This window comes from Micromys minutus (assembly GCF_963924665.1).
Source record: "Micromys minutus genome assembly, chromosome: 6".
Classification (NCBI taxonomy): Eukaryota; Metazoa; Chordata; class Mammalia; order Rodentia; family Muridae; genus Micromys; species Micromys minutus.
The window spans coordinates 51,069,791-51,091,086 of NC_137975.1; the positions used below are offsets into that span (position 1 = coordinate 51,069,791).

General features: G+C 45.5%; 1 protein-coding gene across 2 annotated transcripts in view; it reads left to right on the forward strand.

The window, feature by feature from the left end:
• The window catches only part of FRMD4A (FERM domain containing 4A), a gene marked incomplete at its 5' end in the record, with an annotated part of 263,087 nt that overhangs the window by 167,951 nt on the left and 73,840 nt on the right, over positions 1-21,296 (forward strand). For both annotated transcript variants that reach the window (XM_080917998.1, XM_080917997.1), the window contains 4 exons: positions 13,913-13,996; positions 18,586-18,651; positions 19,182-19,239; positions 20,914-21,000. In XM_080917998.1, coding sequence (XP_080774124.1) covers positions 13,913-13,996; positions 18,586-18,651; positions 19,182-19,239; positions 20,914-21,000 — 295 coding nt within the window. The remainder of the gene's footprint in view (positions 1-13,912; positions 13,997-18,585; positions 18,652-19,181; positions 19,240-20,913; positions 21,001-21,296) is intronic.

Below are 21,296 nucleotides of genomic sequence, written 5' to 3' on the forward strand. Positions count from 1 at the left end.
CCCCTTACTCCTAGTCCGACTCCTAACCCTGCCCCAAGCACAAGGAAACTATCCATCAGACCTGGGCATAAAGCGTTTGCTAATTAAGCATGAATTCAAAGCCCTAGCATCCATTTAAAATGCACAGCACCAACTGCGCACATGTACCACCAGTGCTGTGGCAGAAACAGGCAGAAAGGAAAGAACCCTCGGGCTTGCTATCAGCCAGTCAGCTAAGCTGGCAAACTCCAGGGAGAGACCCCTTCTCAAAACAGAAAGAAGTGAAGTGTCCAAAGAGGACACCTGAAGTCAACTCACTTCACGCTTACACAGAAGGCTGCTCCGAAACACACACAAACAATTGTATCTCTACCCATATGAATGTTGCTGTCTTTGTGGGTTTTCTTTTTTATTTAATCTATAAATATACCCTAACGAGACCTGAGGTGTTTGTATGTATGATCTCAGTCAAAAACCTCAACTAGATGGAAAGAAAAAAAAATCCAAAATAGTAGTTGGCAAACATTTTCTGTAATGTCCTCATACCTGGCTTTCCCCAGCCCCGGGGTCCCTGTGGTAGACACTGCACTTTGTCCAAGTTCAAAGGAACTTGAGTAGCTGGAGCACTGAGCAACGTGGTTCTGTTTCAATGAGGCTTTATTGAAGGACACAGGTGTTTGAATGTTACATAAATCTTCATGTATCATGAAGTTTTCTTCCCCTCCTTCCTTCTTCTCTCTTGTTCTCCCTTCCCTCTCCTTTTCCTCGCCTTCACTATTTAAAACCGTTAAGAACCAATCCAGGTCCACAGGCCATACAACAATGACAGAGGATGAATAATTTGAGCTCATGTGAGCTGTGAGCTGGAGTCCGCTGATCCCTTGGTCTAAGTTGTGGTCCTTTTATCTTGCTTGCACTGTTTTCTGTAAAGAGAGCCCCAGGCCTCCTTTCTCTAGTTCTTTGACAGGAAGCAGGGAGAGAGGGGGGGTGAGATTTTCACTACTTAATAGTTGAGAGAGGTCTTAGCTGGACACCGTGAACTTGGCATATGGCCAGTCCCCATTTACTGACTTCCATTTGTAGAAACTGTGGCTTGTAGTCTGGTCTTTGCTCCTTTCTTCTGACCTGAGTTTGGGATTAAGTCTGAGGTTTTTTAACAAAGGTTTCCACAATTCCGTGAAGACTGGTTGAAAGTGCACACATTCAGCACTGATGAAATTTCTCCATCTATCAGCCAGCTCAGAGCCCTGCCACAGGTATTATTTCTTCCTGAGAGCACCCTGATAGGGTGGAATGTGAACTGGAAACAAACCCATCAGCCTCACAGATCACGGGAATGCGGCCACACTGAGGGACAGACCGGGAGGAGGAAGAGCAGAGCTTGGTCTGGCAATCTTTCATGGCCCCTTGTGAGCTCCAGACTGCTAGTGTGTTAGTCGCAAGCAGATATGCAAAGGGCGTTTCATTGGTCAGAGCTCTCTAGGGGCTTTTTTAGCTGCAGCTGCCTAAAGAGAGAAGGAGCTGCCAAGAGAGGGGAAGGCCAGACAGTTCACCCACGGTCAGCTTATCTCTTCCCATAAACTTCACCCCACAGGGAGCAGAGAGGAGCTGTGACAAGCAAGCCCCTGATAATTTACTGCTTTCTAAAGCAGGCTCAAGATTGGTAACACTCGAGAATTCTCAGGGCCACTGTGTAAACATGAGGGCTATATAGTTCAGCATATAAAGAGCTGGGACCAGCACCGTGCATGTGCAATGCCAACGCTGTGGATAGGTATGGGGACAAAGACAGAGGACTCCCCCAGTGCCCATTAGCCAGCCTGGCAGAACCAACCTACAGGCGCAATAAGAGACTATCTCAAAAGAATAAATCAAGTTTAGAGCAATCCGGGAAGGCCCCTGATGCCAACCTCTGGTTTCCATATACCTGCAAGCACATGGACTCACACCCCCCAGGAACACATCCATGAACAAGACACGTTAAAAAGAAATAAATAATAAAATATTAAGAAAAATGGCCTCAAGATGGTAGTATATGCTTGAATTTTTTAAAAATAAGATACATCATTTTCCTCCTCTTCCTCCTCTTTTCTTTTTGATCTTTTAAATCGTGGTTTCTCTGTGTAGCACTGGCTGTCCTGGAACTCGTTCTGTAGACCAAGCTGGCCTCTGACTCACAGAGATCTGCCTGTCTCTGCCTCCCACATATGGGAATAATGTGTGCACTGCCCAGTTTGATGTTTCATTTTGGATGAATACCTCTTGCAGTCCACTCCTAGGAAGATTTTCCAAACTCGGAATTGGCCATAGTTGGTTTTCTGAGCATCAGGCCTATTAGCTTTGACCTTTGAATTGTTTTAGTTTTGTAGCAACTAGCTTTTGATACTAGTCATTAGTGCAGGGTTCTGTTGCTGTGTGCAAGTGAATAGTTTTAACTTGTAAATATGACCTGTCATAAATATATTTTCCTCAACAAACGTCAATAAAAGTACGCTTATAAACACAGACCTTTGGAGAAGGCTTTTTTCTGCTTAACACAGGATCCGAGGCTTAATTCTAAGATACCATAGAGTCTAATGGTCTTTTAAATTAGTGGCCTCACACAAAAGTCAAAGTGACTGGGGCTGGAGAAAAGGCTTAGTGGTTAAGAATGCCAGCTCCTCTTCCAGAGGACCTGAGTTCGATTCCCACCATCCACATGACAGCTCACAACCATTTATAAATCCAGTTGCAGTGAGTTAGACACCTTCCTCTGCCCCCCCCACCAGGGCACTGCATTAATGTGGTATACAGATATACATGCAAAACAGCCATGAACATTAAAGTAAAACTCTAAATCAAAGGAAGTCTTCCACAAGCTGGAGGGTCTTGAATTTGTCCCTTCCTATAGGCCTTCCTTGCCCGAAGCACTTTAGCCTTCACTCAGCAGTTCAAGAGGGGCCTGACTTATGGCGGAATGGGTATTAAAACCTGCGAACCCTAGGGACATCTTCACTGAAGCACGAGGAAAGGAGGTTATCTGTGTCGTTAAGAGAGGCTGGAAGTGCTGGCGTGGTGCTCAGAGAGAGCCTGATACGGAGGCCGTCCTGAACAAGAGCCTCTCGGCTCACTCTGGGCCTCCTCTGGTTCTTCCTTGGGCCTCCCTTTTTTGCTCAGCACATCCCCGAAGGGCTGTCTTGCCTGTTTATCCTCTCTGACAGTCGAAATGCTCACCTTCTCTCCTTACAGGTTTGGGGTTTGTTTGTTTGCTTGCTTTTTGCTTTATTTTGAAACTTAGCCCTGGCTATCCTAAAATGCACTAAGCAGACAAGGAAGGCTGCCCTTGTACTCACAGAGATGCGCCTGCCCCTACCTCCCCAAAACATGTCTACTGCTCCAACCAACATTACTGAATGTGATAATGCAATATTGGGTCGGCAGTCCCGAAAGCCAATGGCTGAGATATAGACAGTTAAGTGGACAGTGCCCACGATAGTGAGAAATATGGACCACACGTGTTGACATTTTGACACAGGGTGGATAGATGTGTGTGCTATCATTAAAGGGTTAGGAAACGGTCTTATCTAAAAAATAACATGTTCTCACTTGTATTCTTTTCCGCAGCATAGCACAAATAATCTCATTTTGCTTCCTGATGTGTGTTCTAGTTTAAAAACTAATCATGTGTGTCACCATTCAGGAAGTGAGCAGAGGTGGTGTTTCTGTTTGAAAACAATTGAATCACCCCCGAGCTGTCAATCAAGGCAGCTATAGGAACTAATGTTAGGTGGAGTGGGCTCAACAGAGTAAAACTGAAAAGTTCTCATGTAGCCATTACGGGTCAGCACTAGTCAACGAGCAGATATTGCCTGTTATGTATACTAGCATTATTCATGTCACAGTTTCTTGAATGCTCAGCTCTTCTTGTGTGTGTGTGTGTGTGTGTGTGTGTGTGTGCAAGGTGCATGTGTACATGTCCCTATAGAAACCAGAGGTCTATTATCAAGTGTCTTCTTAGATTGCTTTCCACTTTTGAGACAGAGTCTCAAATCTGCACCTCACTGATTAGCTACAGTGACTGGCCATTGGATCCCCAAAGCCCTACTGTCCCCTCTTCCCAGCTGGGACGGCAGACACACACCACCATGCCTGACTTCTTACATGGGTGCTGGGGAATCTGAACTCAGCTCTCATCCTTACATAACAAGCAGTTTAATTACTGAGTTGTCTCCTGTGTCCCTCTCAGGATGCTTTTATTTAATACCATTTTTTTAAAAATCCTTGAGCTACTATAGAAAAGGAATATCCATTTCTTGCTAACACCATTGTTAAAAACCAACCAAATGAGCCAAACGCCAGTTGAGTCAACCTACAGAAAATCCAAACTTCCAACTGAGAGTCTAATCTGACTACACAGAGGATATCACATCACTGCACTAAACAAGCTATTAGGGACAATAACTTGGTTTTATTTTTGTTTGGGGACCTTTTATCATAAGGGAAAGTTATTTTAGACCCTCCTACTGGCCCATCGCTTTAAATTAATCTTGAGAATCATCTCATTATCACCTTCAATTAGTTCTTGGAACTTTCTGGAAATTTGATACATTTTAAAATATAATTTAAATAATTTTTAAATAATTATTTTCACACTGGTCATGGAAGTGCATGCCTACCTGTAACCCCAGCATCAGGGAAAGCTGAACCTGAAGGACCGCCCTATATATAAGGTCTGCCTATACTTCACAGTGTTCCACAGGCCAACATGGGCCACATACAGAGTGTAGTACTCTATCTTATAGCAAAAATCATTCTGATATGATATGGTGATAATTGATAACATAAATGATTAATGCTGAAACCCCACACCAACTCTGACATAACGAACCATCAGTACAATATGGCAAAAGGACCCATGATCCATGAGAGAGGCTATAAGGCTACAAAGCTGTCTTTTCCTCTCTAGTCTCAATTCTATCCTAGGTTTTTTTCCCCCTCTCTTTTTTCATGGTTGATAAAAAAATAAAATGTAATTGACAAATGTGAAGCTAAGTGCCATCACTCTGGAATGGCCATTAGAACCATATAGAACAAAGTGTACTAAGATGTACCCTGTCTGAGAATTGTTTGAGTGGCTTCCTTAAACTAGCTGGATTTGTGTGTGTGTGTGTGTGTGTGTGTGTGACAGAGAGGGGGGGGGGAGATCTGATTAGAGTAAAGTGATTTTTATGTGTAGGTGAGGAGAGAGTCATCTGGGACAAGTAAGGGCATCTCTTCCATAGGATTTTTTGGTAACAGGCTTTGTTAAAATAGAATCAATGAAGCCCCACTGCCCTAGGCTGTCTACTGAGACCTGGAAATACCTTTGTTACAGAAGATGAGAGGTGCTGATGCTAATCACTAAAGCAAGTCCTTGCACCATAAGCTCTGTTAGTGCCTGTAAGCCAACTGAAAAAAAGACTCAGCCACACTATGTTTATCTGGTGGACTCCCAAGTTAGCAAATGCCACACACTTTGTGGTAGGGAAAGATGGGAGCCTAACAGGCTCCAAATTCCAGAAAAACACAGTTCCAGCAAGGAAAAGAAGAGAGATTTTAACCGGCTGTCTGGAAGTTAGCTTATATGATATTTACTACTTTGTGTGCTACTCTAACCAAAGTACCTTATACAAATGACTGAAAAGTGGCTGGATTCATCTGGACTCACAGTTTCAGAGGGTTCAATCGATGGTAGTTTGACCTCAAGTGCTGGTACCAAACATGATGGTGGTGGGTTTGTGTGGTGGGAGGAAGTGTCCACATCATGGCTTATGGGAAGCAGAACACAGACAGGAAGTGGCCTGGGACAATTAACCTCCTAGAACCCTCCCTCAGTAGGTAACCTACTTCCTTCATCTAAGCCCCACTCCCAAAGTTTCCACATATCCAAAATAGCAACCCCCAGCTAGGGGCTGAGTGTTGAAAACGGGAGCCTGTGGGGACATTTCAGGTTCAAGCCATAGCAACATCTGTACACAATTAAATGCCCATCTGTGTGACAGACTCTAATGGGGGATGGGTAGTGACTGGGAAGAAACCTTAACTAGTTCCCAGAGATAGCATCTGTAGGGTCCTACTTGGATTACTTTTCAAAAAGAAAACCCTCCTTTTAGAAACAGAGCACTGTATCGCTCAATCGGTAGAGACGAGTAGCAGCCCTTCATTAATACAAGACGCTGATTTTCAAAGAGGCGCTTCAGCTGAAACATCCCCATTAACTCCCAGAAGCCGTGAGTTCTTAGGTCCCTGGGGAACTAGTTAAAAGCATAGAGCATAATGCCCTTTTAATATTTTATTTTCTATAAGCCATGGGACTGCATGGTCACTAGGCTAGAGAGAAAGAAACTTTGGTGAACAAAAAGTAGTGTTCTCTTGATTCTTTTGTCCCTCCTTCTTTCCACTTTTGAAGTCTGGTCTCCCCCTTTAAACATGTTATTGATAGTTAATATGCAAACTAAAATGGCTGTGCTGATCTCTGAAAATTCTAGGCTTGGAGATTCTTCTAGTCAAGCCAGAGAATGCAAGTCATAGGCTGAAGCAAGAAATTTAGAAGTTCCTGGAAAAGACAAGAAAGAGCTCATTTTCTTGTAAAATGAATCTTTAAAATATGATCTATGCATTCATGTACAAAGACTATCTTTCATGACGACGAGGTCATCTTCTTGTCCAGTTGGCAGGATTAAGTGTTGATAACTCCAAAACAACACTATTGTATCGGTTATTCTCCCATTACTAAGATAAAATGCCATGACCAAAATAAACTTAAGGAAGAGAAGTCTATTTTGACTTATGGTTCCAGAGAGACAGAGCTCATCCTGGCTTAGTGACAGAATCAGAAAGCTGATCAATCACCTTTTCATCTACACAATGAAGCAGAAAAAAGGAGAACAGAAAGTAGATTACCTTAAAGCACAACCCCCCAGGGACGTACTTCCTCCAGCAAGACTGTACCTTCTATAGACCCCACAACTCCTCAAAGCAGCGCCTTTAACAAAATGAGCCCACAGGAGACATTTCTCTTCAAACCACCACAACTACAAAGCAAAGGTTGTAGACTTCTGAAGCCATGGCTTCTTGTTTACACAAATGATTCACAGCTAACTAAGCAAGTTCAGTTATTTTAAGTCCTTATTAAACCTTTGGGTCATTTGGTGTCAGTTTCCATACAAATGAATATTTAGGTGAGGGACAGGGGAAGTCATTACAGCATCTTACTCTGTAGCCCAAGCTGGCCTGAAACTCAGGATCCTCCTGCCTCAGCCTCCTGAATAGCAGTGTTTCAGGCCGTCCTGACGGAGCCGGACTCCTACATCTGCTAAATTACCATAAAGGAGAAAAAGTTGTCACTTTCCTTTGGCAAGAGAAATGGATTTGCTGAGACTTTTTTGAAAGTGAGTGAGGGGGGAAAACATCACAAAACAGACATTTATGTTAGGAAGAGTTCACATTTAGGATGCAGCTTTTATAACTTGGCCAGTTCTGACACACTTACACATTGCAGTGCCCTTCTCGGCAGCTTCCCAACTGGGCGGGGGTGAGGGGTTGTCATCTGTTAAACTTGAAGCATACCTCTCAATGAACGGAAACGACTCTCTTCTATATGCTTATTGTAAAAGAAAGAGGGTGTGTATGGCGTTTTCTCTTGATTTCAGAACGACCTGAAGAGCTCTGAGTTATTGAGAAACAACAGGACTCTGTCATGCCAGCAAGGGCTTTCAAAGGGAACAGAATCAGAGGGTCTAAAGTGAAACGTTCACACACACACACACACACACACAGAGAGAGAGAGAGAGAGAGAGAGAGAGAGAGAGAGAGAGAGAGAGTTATAAACGTTCCCAAAGAGCTTTGTTTCGCATAGAGAAGTCCATTTGAGCTGTTGAGGGTATGATTTACATTTCAAAGCGTAAAAACACATTGATTTATTTTTGCAAGTTGATACCATTCAAACCCTGTGGGAACCATCCAGATATAAAGTAAGGAAGGGGCGACGTGTTGTGACAGCCTCTCTCTTTTGTTAAATGTGGATTTAATCTTGGTGTCACATTTTGAGTGAGCTCCGATGAGCAGAGCTTCACAGTCATGACCGTCTCTATTTTTCAGAGTTGAGATCCCCAAGTTAAAGGCAGACCCTGTAGAGAAGGAATCAGTTGCTTTCGCTCGCGATGCTTGAGTGAAATCATTTGCCTGGAATCATAGGCTAAGAAATCTTAACTTGGTTTGCATTGTTTGCATTTACAACCAAATGAAAGGTTCACAAGGATTTTCTTGATGCCTAGGAAAACTAAACACGCAAAAAAAAAAAAAAAAATACTCATATAATTGGGGAATTAGTATCAGAATTGGAGGACGGATAACTCATGAATGTATCAATAGCATTATGGGTTAGCCCATGGTACATGTCCAAAAGCCAGCATCGGAAAATAACCTCAGAATCCCCAGATGTTTTCCTTCATCTGCAGATGTCAAACACAATGACAAAAATTTCGAACATACATGAATCCCACATGGATGATCTCTGTGGCATCTTCTAACCCGTCAGCTGCCCTCAGCCTGGCTCCACACTTTGGCAAAGCCTGCAATGGGAAGGAGATGGACACACTACACCTTGTTGTCTTTTCCCGTCTTTCATTTAGCATAATCTCGGGGTTGTCTTGTGTCACCAGAGGGCAAAGTAGGGCAGAGAAAGGAAGAAGTAAGAGAAAAGTTGTCTCTTGCACACTTCTTGAAGATCCGTGGTAATAAGTCTGTAACTTCATTTCTCATCTACCACGAGGGTTTTCTAGGTTCGTTGTAGCAAAGAAGAAAAAATGCTGACTGGCAGTGGATATCTGAGGTTTGCTGGTCCCGATGCTTCTCAATTCAGAACGTCTTGGAGTTCAGACAAGTGATCAAGTGCTGGTCCTGGGTGGGAATGAGCACCCTGGCCTGGCAGAACTGGCATCAAAGAGATCCCTCTCTCTGAACAAAACCATAGACGCTGCCGGAAGTGCTGGCTGTCCGTAACACCAGCATCTGGGGTGTACAGGGAGGAAGATCAAGGATTAATTCAAGGTCAGGGGCTGGAGAGATGGCACCACAGTTAAGAACAGTTGCTCTCCCGGAGAACCCAGGTTCTATTTCCAGGACCCACATGGCAGCTACAGATGGTTATCTGTAACTCCAATTCCAGGAGATCAAATACCTTCTTTGTCTTCCACGAGCATCGGGCACACATGTGGTACACAGATATATGTCCCGCGCAACCGTCTCGCCTGCAAGAACGACGCGGCACACAAAATAGAATCCTTCTGCGGTAAACTTTATTGCTCTGGAAAACCAGTACTTGCTTCACGTGACGAAAAAGACAGAGAAAACCAAGAAATCCAAGAAGACGAACAGGACGAACAAGCTCCACGAGACGGCCGAAAACCAACGGGAGAAAGAGAGGAAGAAGAGAGGAAGAAGAGAGAGAGAGCTATCCAGCTCGCCCCCTTATAAAGGGATCAGTCCTTGCCTTGGACGCGGAGCCCCCTGATTGGTTGAAACTCACCAGGCCCTATGACGCCACGGAAGAGGCGGAACTCATGAAGCGGAAGTTACCCAGCCTGTGCGCACCTGGCTTGTTTACTGCTAACTCCAGCCAGATATCAGCGCCATCTTGTAATGGCGAATGCGTGGGAATGTGTGGGTGGCGCCCCACAGATATATATGTAGTCAAACCATCTATACATAGAAAATGAAGATAAATAATTTTTTATAAATTCAAGATGAACCTTGGCAACATTAGACTGGATTCTGTGGGGTGGGGGAGACACAAAGGAGGAGGATGTGGAGGGAGGAGAAAGAAGTAAGAAAAATGTTCATGCTGAGTGGAAGGGATAATAAAACATACCTTTGAGTTAAAAGATGGGCTGACCACCCAATAGGTTAAAAGCATTTGTTTCTTGGAGTATTTGCAAAGGATCGTACACCCCTACTTTACTGAGACACATTCTTTTCCCAGAGAACTGCAGCTTTGTGATACGCCCATCAAATACAGAGCATTCAGTTTGGTGCTAGCATAGCTGTCTAATCTCCCGATTTCTGTGTTTCTGCCTATTTTCTTACGCTATACTAGATTTGTTTTTCAAATAGTGTCTTCAGGAAACGTTCTTCCACATTAAGCATATCCCAGAGACCCCGAGTTTCTCCAACTTATAGACATTTCATTTATTTCCCCAGAGGGGAATTTCCTAGACTTAAAAGAAGAAGAAGAAGAAGGCATTTTATTTATAATCTGTGTGCACATGAGTTCAGTGCTCATGAAGGCCAGAAATGGTATCTGTGCCTGGAGCTGGATTACAGGTGGTTATAAGTGGCCTGGCGTGGGCGCTGGGAACCACACTCTGGTCCTCTGCAGAGTTCATCCTAACCTCTGAGCCATTTCTCCAGCCCCTCCCAGATTTTCTTTTCTTTAAGGAGAAAACATGTGGTAGGTTTTACCGACCCCTTTCTGATGTTTAACTTTGTGTTTATTTTAGTGTCTTGGCTAAATACGTTGTTCTTTGATGTGGAAAGTTTTCTACTAGTCATATTGCTAGACGTCTTTTTTGCTTTTCCTCCTGCAGATCACTCAAACAGTAGCATATCATCTCAACCCACGCTCCCAAGAAAAACCACCATGGCATTGAAATACCATTTCTATACTGGCCACCACAGCAGCTTCCTAACCTTTTTAATACAATCTAGTTGATTTTAAAAATAAGACTGGGGAATTTCTTTTTACAGATGGTTTGTAAGGAAAACTTTTAACTTTTGTTCCTAAAAGTAGAATGTGACTCTGTACTGTTTTACAGTATATTTTAGGGTAGGGTAGAGCAGGCATACTAAACTCTGGGAGAACATCAGTATGGCAGTCCCTAGTCAGGAAAGCACATGTTCTAGGCTACAGCTTTGTAAAAGGTTTAAGGTGATAGAGACACCTGTCCCATTGGGGTGACTTTCTCCCACCCAAGTACTAACAAAGCCCAGCATCCTTCCTATGTGCCAAGGATGGAGGACAGTCAGGCTGTAGAACATCAGAATGGCTTCCTGGTTTGCAGCTACACGTGTTGGCCAGATTGGCAGGGCTGGATGGCTCTAAGTGACTGCAGGTGTTTCTAAACAACAAAAGACAAGCAGACTAGGTCCACAAACTCTTCCTCTGGGGAGGCTGAGAGTCATGGACTCCTTCCAGAGTATAATGGATTTGGACGGGCTTCATGCCCTGGTGACTGTCTCCATAACTTTTCTGTGTAACCTTGCCCTGGAGGAGAACAAGAGGATCCACGGCAAGTCTCAGCAAGGAAGTACAGCCTGTGGCTGTCATTAGGGATGTTTATTTGCCAGCAAACCTGTGGTTGGGAGGTAAAATGATCTCTGTGTCCTTCGGTTCCTTCCCCAAATGTACTTTAGATGTGACTAGAGGAAGCGCCTGAGCTCTGGTTTCAGCTCCATGAAGAGGCTGCTCCTCACTTTTCTCAAACTAGATCCCAGCCAATAAAACCATACCCAGCAAGAGTGCCTTTTGATAGTTAAGGACCCACGCTTAGTACTGAGCCATTGAGTCACATTTCCCATGCTCAAATAAATTTATAGTTAAGTGGACAGAGAAGACCTTCTGCATGCCGCTGTGGATTCTCGGGTGTTTAGTCAACCAAATGTAAGCTTAAGTTAGGCCTCTCTGGCATGCAATTTTAAGCCATAGTTGCTAAGCTCATTTTCCTAAACACAGGGGCTTCCCTCTTTGAAAGCTCCAGGGCTTTGCATTGTCTCCTGGAGCACCTTGGATGCTACTAAGATACCGTTGAAGGTCCTTGAAATCCTGTTTCCAAATTGTCTTTCTTGTCCCATTGTCCCTTCACACAGCAGTCACTCAGATTGGGTTCTTCTAATCCGGTTACACACCTGCCTTGGCAGTAAACATGACCTCTGCACCCCTTTTCACATAGAGTCATCCCCAGACCCCAGTTTTATACCAGATCCCAAAAGGCCTTTATTTCCTCGGAACTCTTGCATTGCTTGTTTAAAGTATTATGATCACTATTTCCCTATTCACACTGTCGGTTATCTTTGAATGAACACCTCTTATTTTCTTCCCTCTCCATTTGTTCGCTTTACATCCCAATACCAGCATCCCCCTATCCTCCCAGTCCCCATCACAGAGCTCCCCCACCCCGTCCACCTCTCCCTTCCTCCTGTGCTACCTGTGAGCACATTTAGGGTAAGGACTGCATCCAACCCCACCTATCTCCCCTGGTACTTTCTTTATAACCATGAGGGCTCTAGCTTATGACTGGTAGCAGGAAAACCCTTTCCATACTATGGAGATAATAATGGTGCAAGCTCTGGGCTACACGGAGTCAAACTCTTGAAAGCTGAGCATCCCTGGCTGCTACGAGATGAACATATAAACATTCCTGTCCTTACTTCTTCGTAAACTTGGGAATGGCCAGCAACTCTGATGTTACTAAACTGGTGATTTCTAGACACCACTGAAACAAACCTGAATTCTGGCACGGTTTGCCCTTTGCCCCAGTTGCATTTGGTGATGATGTCACGGCTGGTAGTGTTGTTTCCACTCCTGATACAAAGACCTTTTGATCCTTAAGTTGAAAGCATAGGTTTAAGCATGACTGCTCTCTAGTCACCCCTGGAGCTTCTCCTCCTCTTCCTCCTCCTCCTCTTCCTCCTCTTCTTCCTCCTCCTTTCCTATTTATGAGTTGATCTCCTTTCTGTTGCTTTTATGTGGTATAGTCCAGGCTCCTGGTGGCCAATGTTTACCTAGCTTTGTAAGAACAACACAAAAATCTGCCAACATCCCAGGTTAGTGCTGTGGATCTAATGCAAGTTTCTACAAGATGAACCCTGGCAAGCCCGGCTGATAAGCCTGAGGCTTTTGGGGTGAGCCCATTGCAGGAGATACTATTTAGATACGGGAACCACGTCCAAGTGTATATTGTTAATGGCTACAGAAATTGAATGTGGGTACAGACACCAGGGACCCCCAGCACGAAGGGCTGCAGAACTGCTAAGTGACTAGACATGGGTGTGGATAACCCTTAGACTGTGGCTCCATGGCTGTAAGAATAGCTCAGCACAAACAAGTAAACCTACTGAGAACATCAAGTGACCTGTTGGTGACTTGGCTTCTCTTTCCGTAACTCTGATTGGATGGGTTGAGTAAGAACATTGTAGATGGTACAGTCATTGTTTCCAAGTGCCAAAGGCTGGTCAGGCTTGGGATTCTAGAGGGTTGGTAGTTAATCTGAAGACAGTTAGTTGAAGCAGGGGAGTTTAAACTATCTTCCAACCCTGAACATGTGTGAATTTATGAGAGATGGCACTCTGATTCCAAGACCAGCTGTATCACTCCTCCTGATAGTACCAGATAATCTGCTTCCCACTTACTAGGTCATCTGCAGGCTTGTTCAAAGGAGCGGTTGGTTACACAGCACACCGATGAAAAACCTTCGAGAATGGAGTGAATCTAAGCCAGGACTATCAGCATTGTGACTTAGGGAGGCAGAAGGTGCTCCAGGGATGAGCTGAGCTGAGCCCTTTTTGAGTCTGTGAGCTCAGCTGCAGGGTCCTGAAAGCTCCTCCTGGGACATACCTCCATGGGATCTCTCTCTTCCCACATTCACGCCAGATGCTGCTCAGAACCCGGCATGCAACAGTGTCTGTGAGAGCAGAGATTCTGAGGCTCCCCACATGTGCATCCCTGGCTCCAAGCTGGAAAAAGGAACTCCCCCAGCTTCATGTGCCCTGTGTTCTTTCCCCATTGTATCACATAAACAACAACAAGCCCCGCCCCCTTTCCGTCATCAGCATCATAAAGCAGCAGATGCCAGGCCCTCAGTTGGTTGTGTCAGTTAATTTCTAGGAGGGTGATATGATGTTTGACATTCTCTTTCAGCAATGAGGTGGTGAGAAGTGACCTGAAAAAGCTGCCAGCCCTTCCCACCCAAGCCCTGAAGGAACACCCCTCCCTGGCCTACTGGTAAGACCCCGTTCCAGAACCTTCTCAGGAAAAGTTTTCCCTTCCTCAGTGGCACATGGTTGGGCTACCACATCTCTCCTCCCCTTACCACTATGTCCAGGAAATATTCAGAACTGGTCTCAGAGTTAGAGGTAGTGGTTTATACCCATAATACCAGGATTCTGGGAGGCTGAGGCAGGAGGATTGTGAGTTCCAAGTTGGAATGCTGTCTCTGGGATGTGGGAGGTCTGAGGGGTTGGAGAAACAGGGCCATCATTTCTTCAGTAACTAGAAGAAGCAGGTTGCTTGCTTTCTCCCTGGTGTTTCCCATCCCCTGTCACTTCATGTGACACTTTGTCACTCCATGCCATAGCTCATCAGCGGAGCCCTGAATCACCCAATTTCAGGTGATTTAGGTAGGCATTTGTGATTGGCCCTTGATGGAATCCTGCTGGGCACTTCTGTGTTGCCCTCAGATCCCTCACAAGGACAGGAACCAATGCCTGGTGTTTCTTCTGATGCCGGCTCAGAAAGCAGTGTAGCTGATCATAGTATAAGTCATAGTAACGGCAGGACACCTGGTGGTATAGACCCCCCACCCCAGATTCTCAAAGGTCTGAGGCAGGAGGATTATAAATTGAAGATCTTCCTGAGCTACAGAGTGACCTCAAAGCCAGCAGTTTTGTCAGACTTAGTCTCAAAAAAAAATTTTAAGGGTAGAGATATAATTTAGTGGTACAAGTGTGCATAGTGTGTGTGAGTCCCTCCGTATAAGAAAGAGGGAGGGAAGGAGAGAGAAGGGGAGGGGCTGGGAAAAAGGAGAGGAAGGAGGGGAGGGAAGAGAGGAGAAAAGGAAGAGGGGGAAAAGGGAGAGAGGAGAGGAGAGGAGAGGAGAAAGGAAGGGAAAAAGGGTGAGGGGGGAGAAGGGAGGAGAGAAAAGGGGAGGAGAGGAAAGGGGAGGAGAAGAAAGGAGAGGAGAGGAAAGGGGAGGAGAGAGGGGAGAGGGAAGACAAAAAGCTCTGAAGAAGTTGGCTGTAGTAAACCACAACACACAGCTCACCACACACAAATGCATTCTAAAATTTTGGAACAGGTAGTAGTATCCTACCCTGGTAGACACTTCCAGCAGTAACTACAGTTACTTATTTTAGTAGACTTAAGATGCCTTGTGATGGTGTAGGTTAGGTCATAGCACAGAGTTTAGTGAGATGAAGCCCATACTCAGAAAACACCTTTCTCTGAGAAGCCCCACTCCTGCCGCTTGCAGCAGCCACCCCTCAGTTTACCCTAACCTGACAACATCAGTCTTCATTTGGTAATGAAACTATAAATAAAGAGCAGGCCATGCCTAGGACTCCCAATTTAAAACCAACCTGGATGGTATCAGTGAGTCGAAGGCCAGCCTGGGCTATGTAGTGAAACATTGTCTCATTTAAAGAGATGATGCTAACAGCTTGGAAGGCTACAAGTTCTCACATGCAGGAATGAGTTACACTTGGGAGCTGGGACACTGGCAGACCGTCTGGAGTCAGAATCACCTTTGACCTAATTCATCCCTCAGTCCTGTCTTCATTTACTGTCTAACATTGTTAAGCCAACCCCAACGCCAATTGCTGAATTCCTCCTCCCTCCCCCCATCTCATTCTGGATAATTCTTACATTATCTCCTCTGTGTTCATGTTAGTAATGTATAAGGCCTTCCTTCTGGCTCTGCTTTCTGCCTTTTATCAACTCGAACATCTCTACCTGAACAGTTTGCCCACAGCCACTGTTACCAGAACATCCTTTAGACACAGGACCAGGCTAGCCCTTCCCTAAGGCCTTACCCAGCTTCATGTGCATGCAGAGAGTAGTCTAATGCACCACCGGGAGAGCGGCAGGTTATGGAAGCCAGGCACCCTGTCACACCAGTAGCATGGACCATCCTGATGCTAAAAGAATCCATGGCCTTTCCCTCTGTCCCCACCCTGATTTACAGCTCCTTGTGGCTTCCTCTGATTTCTCAACCTGTTTCTGTGAACTTTTAAAAAGCAGGGACTTAGCAGGGAAGATGTCATTTGTATAGACACAGCACAAAAGGAGAAGCTAGTAGACAGAACGTCTCTGCACTGGCCCATCTTTCCCAGTCAGCATCCCAATTAACCATGACCCCTTTTCCTTCTCCTCCATGCTACATAGTCTCAGGTGGCCCCCATCATTCCTGAACCTGGGATGTAGATTCCCCACTCTTCCCACTGGCAATCAGAGGTGCAGTGACCATCCTTTGTGCCAACACTGGCCACTGGGAGCCCTTTTGCGTGACATTCTGGTCAAGTCATGGGCTTCATCCAGTACCAGACTGGTCTGTGAAGTGTGAGGCTGTAACTATCAAACTAGGCCCTCTCTCCGTGGGTACAACGGGAGTAACCACACCAAGCTACCTCAGACTGTAATTAACAGAATAAACAAGTCACACTGTGTGACTGGAAGGCATACACGGTTCACAAGCGTACTGAGGAGCCATGGGGCCAGTCTCCTTTTCCCTGTGCATGGGTGTCATGCTAGGTGATGACGTCCCTATCAAAGAGGCATCTTAACTAGTTAAGGTGGTATGCCCAGGGCTATAGAACAGAGTGTCATTAGGGCCTGCCTGGATTCTCCATCATGAGCCTGGTTATAGATTGCCAGGACCCCAGTTACCTCTAGAGTATATGCAAGGACTGAAACCCTGTCTCTGTAGACAGGGAACCTCATCAACAGCATCAGCACCACTCCCTCTCCTGCCAGTCATACACATTTCTGTGCCTCCTTATCTGCGGAGTGGTAAAGACCTAGCCAGTGTGAAGGCGCTATTCTGCCCTGGTAATTCACATTACATCATGCCCTACAGACAGCGCTTAGGGGTTCAATTTTCTATAACATGTGAGTTTCTTGCTGTAATCCGTCCAGTCTTTAAAAGCATCAGACATCTTAGGGACACAGTCTGCAAGATGGAGGAGCACCCATCCCTTCCATAGGTTCAAGAGACAGGTGGGAACAGGATGGAGCAGGCTGGGACATACTTGATGAGACTCCAGGTGGCATTGAGTATGTCACCACATGACAGGCTTAATGTGGAGAAACCGGAGGCGAGAGGAGGTCACCGCTGTGGCTTCCCAGATGGCTTCAGGCAGCAGGCAGCTGGATGAGGTTGGGAAAGCAATACTTCTTGCAGCTGTCAGGTCCCTTGAGACCTTGTGGTCAGGCCAGAAGAACAGCCGCCTGTCAGTGTTTGTGACTTTGTGTTGTGTACATTTCCCAAGCCTTGCTTATATTCACAACACCATATTGACTTTCAGCCTCCTACCCCCACCTCAGGGGTGCTCACTCCCAAGGATAGAAAAGAAGCAGGTTTGAGTCTCCATTGGTTGGCTTGGGAACAATTTTGGAAATTGGCCTCATTAAAAAAAAAAAAAAAGAATCACAGTTATGTGGTTGAAAGCGTGCCATCATAGGTCATGAGCTCACAAAAATGGGGGAATAGGAGACTCCAAAAGAGAACCTAGATAAGAAGGAAAACAGAAAGAAACAAGAGGGGCTCCATATAAATTTACAGTGGACACCCAAGATCAGCTAACAAAGTCTCAAGAGTACAACCCCTGTAATTCGAATTCTCTGCATCATAGAGCGCTTACAGAAAACTAAAGGTGTCCCCTCGCTGGTGGCTGGAGAGATGCTGAGTCGGTGGGATTCAAAGCCAGAGTTGTGGGCGAGGGTATGGAGGATGACGCTTTTAGGGTAGCCCTTAGTAGGTGGGACACAAGGCCTCTGGCCAACAACTGTCCCTATTTCTTTCTGTGGTCTAGCTCTATGACCCCTGAGGCTGTAGTGGGAGCTGCTATTGTTCCCAACTATCTGGGCACCAGCCTCGTTCCCAGGAAGACTGTTGCGTTACTTCCCCAGCCACAACCTATTCTGTCAAAGCAAATTTTGGCCAGCAGTTGTCACCAAGGAGCCATCTAATCTCAGGTTAATTTTAGAAATAAAACCGCAAAAAGATAAATGCGCTGCAAACTCTCTCTGTTAGCGAGTGTCTTGTTCTCCCAGTGTGTCCCTGGGAATCTTATTAACCAGACCCAAATTCCAGACTTTGCTCTCCTCCTTGGAAGCTCTGAGTCCTTGACTACTCAGAAAAGCTTGGGCCTGAGCCTTGGGTGGGAGCAATGTTACCATACTGCCCCAGACCCTGTGTGGACAGGAGTGTCAGGAAGGAGAACTGAGCAAGCTTAACAGTGGTGTCCTCTGTGACTGGCGCCAAGTGGTTTTTTCATCTTTTCCTTTTCCATGGTATCTTACAAAGTACACACCCCCCTACCCCCCACCACAAGCCTGCATGCCAATCTTATCCAACTGCCCAGCAGTCTGAGATAAAGATAGTGTGAGCCCTCTGAGGAGAAAACAGGCTTTTCTGTCTCCCACCTAGACTTTTAGACATCACGTGAGTAGCCTTGAGAAATGTCATTTCAGGTCACAGTTATTCTCCAGCAGCTGCTCCCTCATGGTTCTCAGGAGGATGGGCATTACAATGTGTCAGTGCTGTGTGGGGGTGGGATGCTCACCTCTAATGCCAGAACCCTCTCCTCTGATTCTAGTGAAGACAGAGTCATTGAGTACTACAAGAAGCTGAACGGCCAGACGAGGGGACAAGCGATTGTGAAGTAAGTGGCCTGTCTGAGTGCTCGCCACGATTGTGTTTGGGAGGTGGGGGGACAGTTCAGTCAGTAAAGTGCTTGCTCTGTAAGCAGAAGGACCCCCGATTTAGATCCCCGGAACCTACTCAAAAACCAGGCGTGGCAATGTGCAGTAAGCGGGTCCCCCACTAGACAGTCAGCCTAGCTCACTCAGTGAGCTCCAGGCTACCAAGACCCCATTTCTGATGTGGAGACTGATAGAGGAAGACATCCAACATCAGCTTACACACATGTGCACTTGTATGTGCACACACACAAACCTATGAACACCTACACACATATATACAACATACACACAAGACTGTGTTGATTGTTGATGGGCCATATATCAGGTTGTTGATGTGTGCTTGGAAAGATCTAGGAAGAAGAAAGCGTATACTAAATCCCAGGTTAAGATCCACTTCAGAACCTCATAACACACAGCAAAAGATCTCATATAAAAATACCACTTCCGCTTACTAACCGTCATGTGCATTGTTTATGTGTGTTCTCTGTAGCTACATGAGTATCGTGGAGTCTCTCCCGACCTACGGTGTCCACTATTATGCGGTGAAGGTAAGTGAGCTCATTTGCTGAAGCCTGTCCACCCCGTCCTGAAAACAACAAGCAAGCAAACAGAAGATTCTCTTTATTTTTTAACCTGAGGATTCTGAGGAGAATTGGAGTTGACAGAAGTTGGCTTGGTCAGAACAACTGCTTGCCAGGGGAAATTGAGCAACTGCATTTTATCCCCAGGGTTACGCTCGACAGAGCAACCCTCCAGTATTTTATTCCCTTCTTCCTTCCCATCTCAGAAGAAGCCTGAGAAATCAGGACTTCCGGATCTCTCACTAGAAAAGTTCTATCAAATACAAGGAACTAGAAACCAAACACAGAATGTTGTTTCTCTTGGAGGTCTGATGCCACCAGCCCGCTCTCCAAGGAGGAGGACTGTGGCCATTGAACGAACCCGAGACTATTTTCTTGAATGTGGCAATGTCAACTGCAGTGTGACATCAGCTTCACTCTAAATCCTCCTCTCCATTCCATCCGCACTGTGCTGCACTGAGATCCCGTTCTCACACGACAAAGATGCCTGCTCTTCTCAAGCCTAAGTTAGAGTGTCCAGAACAGGCGACTGACCTCTAGGACAGTGAATCCCCTCAGAACCAGCGACTAGACAATGCTATGCAGAAGGATGTGGCCACGGACCCCAGAATGGAGTACAGTACAAAGGGGCTCAGAATCCCCTGTGCCAGGGTTCAGCACCCTGACCCCTGTCACTGGGTTTCCTTTAGTTTTCCTCATGGAAGTCAGTGACATGGCACAGGTGCCTTCCAGAGACAGTAATGAGAGTCAACATAATGATCTTATACTACATATGTCTGTCTGTCTATCAACTATATCTATCTATGTATCTTCTATTTACCCACACACATACCCATTTATCTATACACACACACACACATACACACACACACACACACACACACACATATATACAAGGCTCTGAGAACAATCCTCAGTGCTTCAAACAAATAAATGAATTTTAAAAATAAATATATATTTTAAAATAAAACAGGGCAGCTGAGTGTGAAGCCACAGATTCAATCCTCCCCAACATACAAAAAGAAAACATTGTTTTAAAAAATTACATATTCCTGGAACTTCAAATAACCTTTTGTTTTCAAACTTTATTTCCTCTTTCTTTAATCTTTGTGATTACCTCTTAAAGAGGCTGGGGAGATGAAGCTTTGTTGGTAAAGTGCTGTCCAATGGTTAGAACTTGAGTTCAGGTTCCCAGCACCCAACTCAAATGTCCAGTGTTGGTGAGGCAGAAACAGGGGGAGCCCTAGGGCTCTCAGAGCAGCCATACTAGCCACCAATATCAGCCTCTGGTCTCCACACGTAAGTCCACCCATGTACATACACACCTGGGTGTGCACACAAACGGGTACACATGCTTATACCAAAGAAGTAAATAAATAGGTTAGGGATACAGTGTCCTAGCTATGATGCTGCCTAGAAACAGAGCCAACTGCCCAGGTCAGGTTTGGTCCCTGCACTGTCCACTGAGCAAGCAAGCATCCACGATGGATACAGCCATTAAGATGTAAAGTAGAGATGGGTCCCTTCTATTCCAGAGACACTGCCTTTTCCCTTGCCTTCAGCTGAGCCAGGAAATCTCTCCTTGGTCTGCGTTTGCCTTCCCCAGCCTCATGTTGACCCAAACTCCTTTTGACATCCTAGGACAAGCAGGGGATACCGTGGTGGCTGGGACTGAGCTACAAAGGAATTTTCCAGTATGACTACCATGATAAAGTGAAGCCAAGGAAGGTAAGGGTCCCTTCTCTGTGGGTCCAAGGGTTCTCTTTTGAGAGATAAAAGGGGGTACATATGAGTTAACAGTGCACAGCCTAAGGTCTCACCAACCACGTGCTAGTGTGCATGTGTATATAAATTCCCCCACTGTAATCCTATCTGAGTTCCCTGGGTAAATATTTTTCTCTCCCTGTCTCTAAGGAAACTTAAGGTGTTGTAATTATCTAAGGTATGGCTTTTGGCTCCATTCTCCAAGAGCAGATGGGCCAACGGGCTCTGGGGGCCTGTTGTGTATGTTCCTTTCCTTGGGA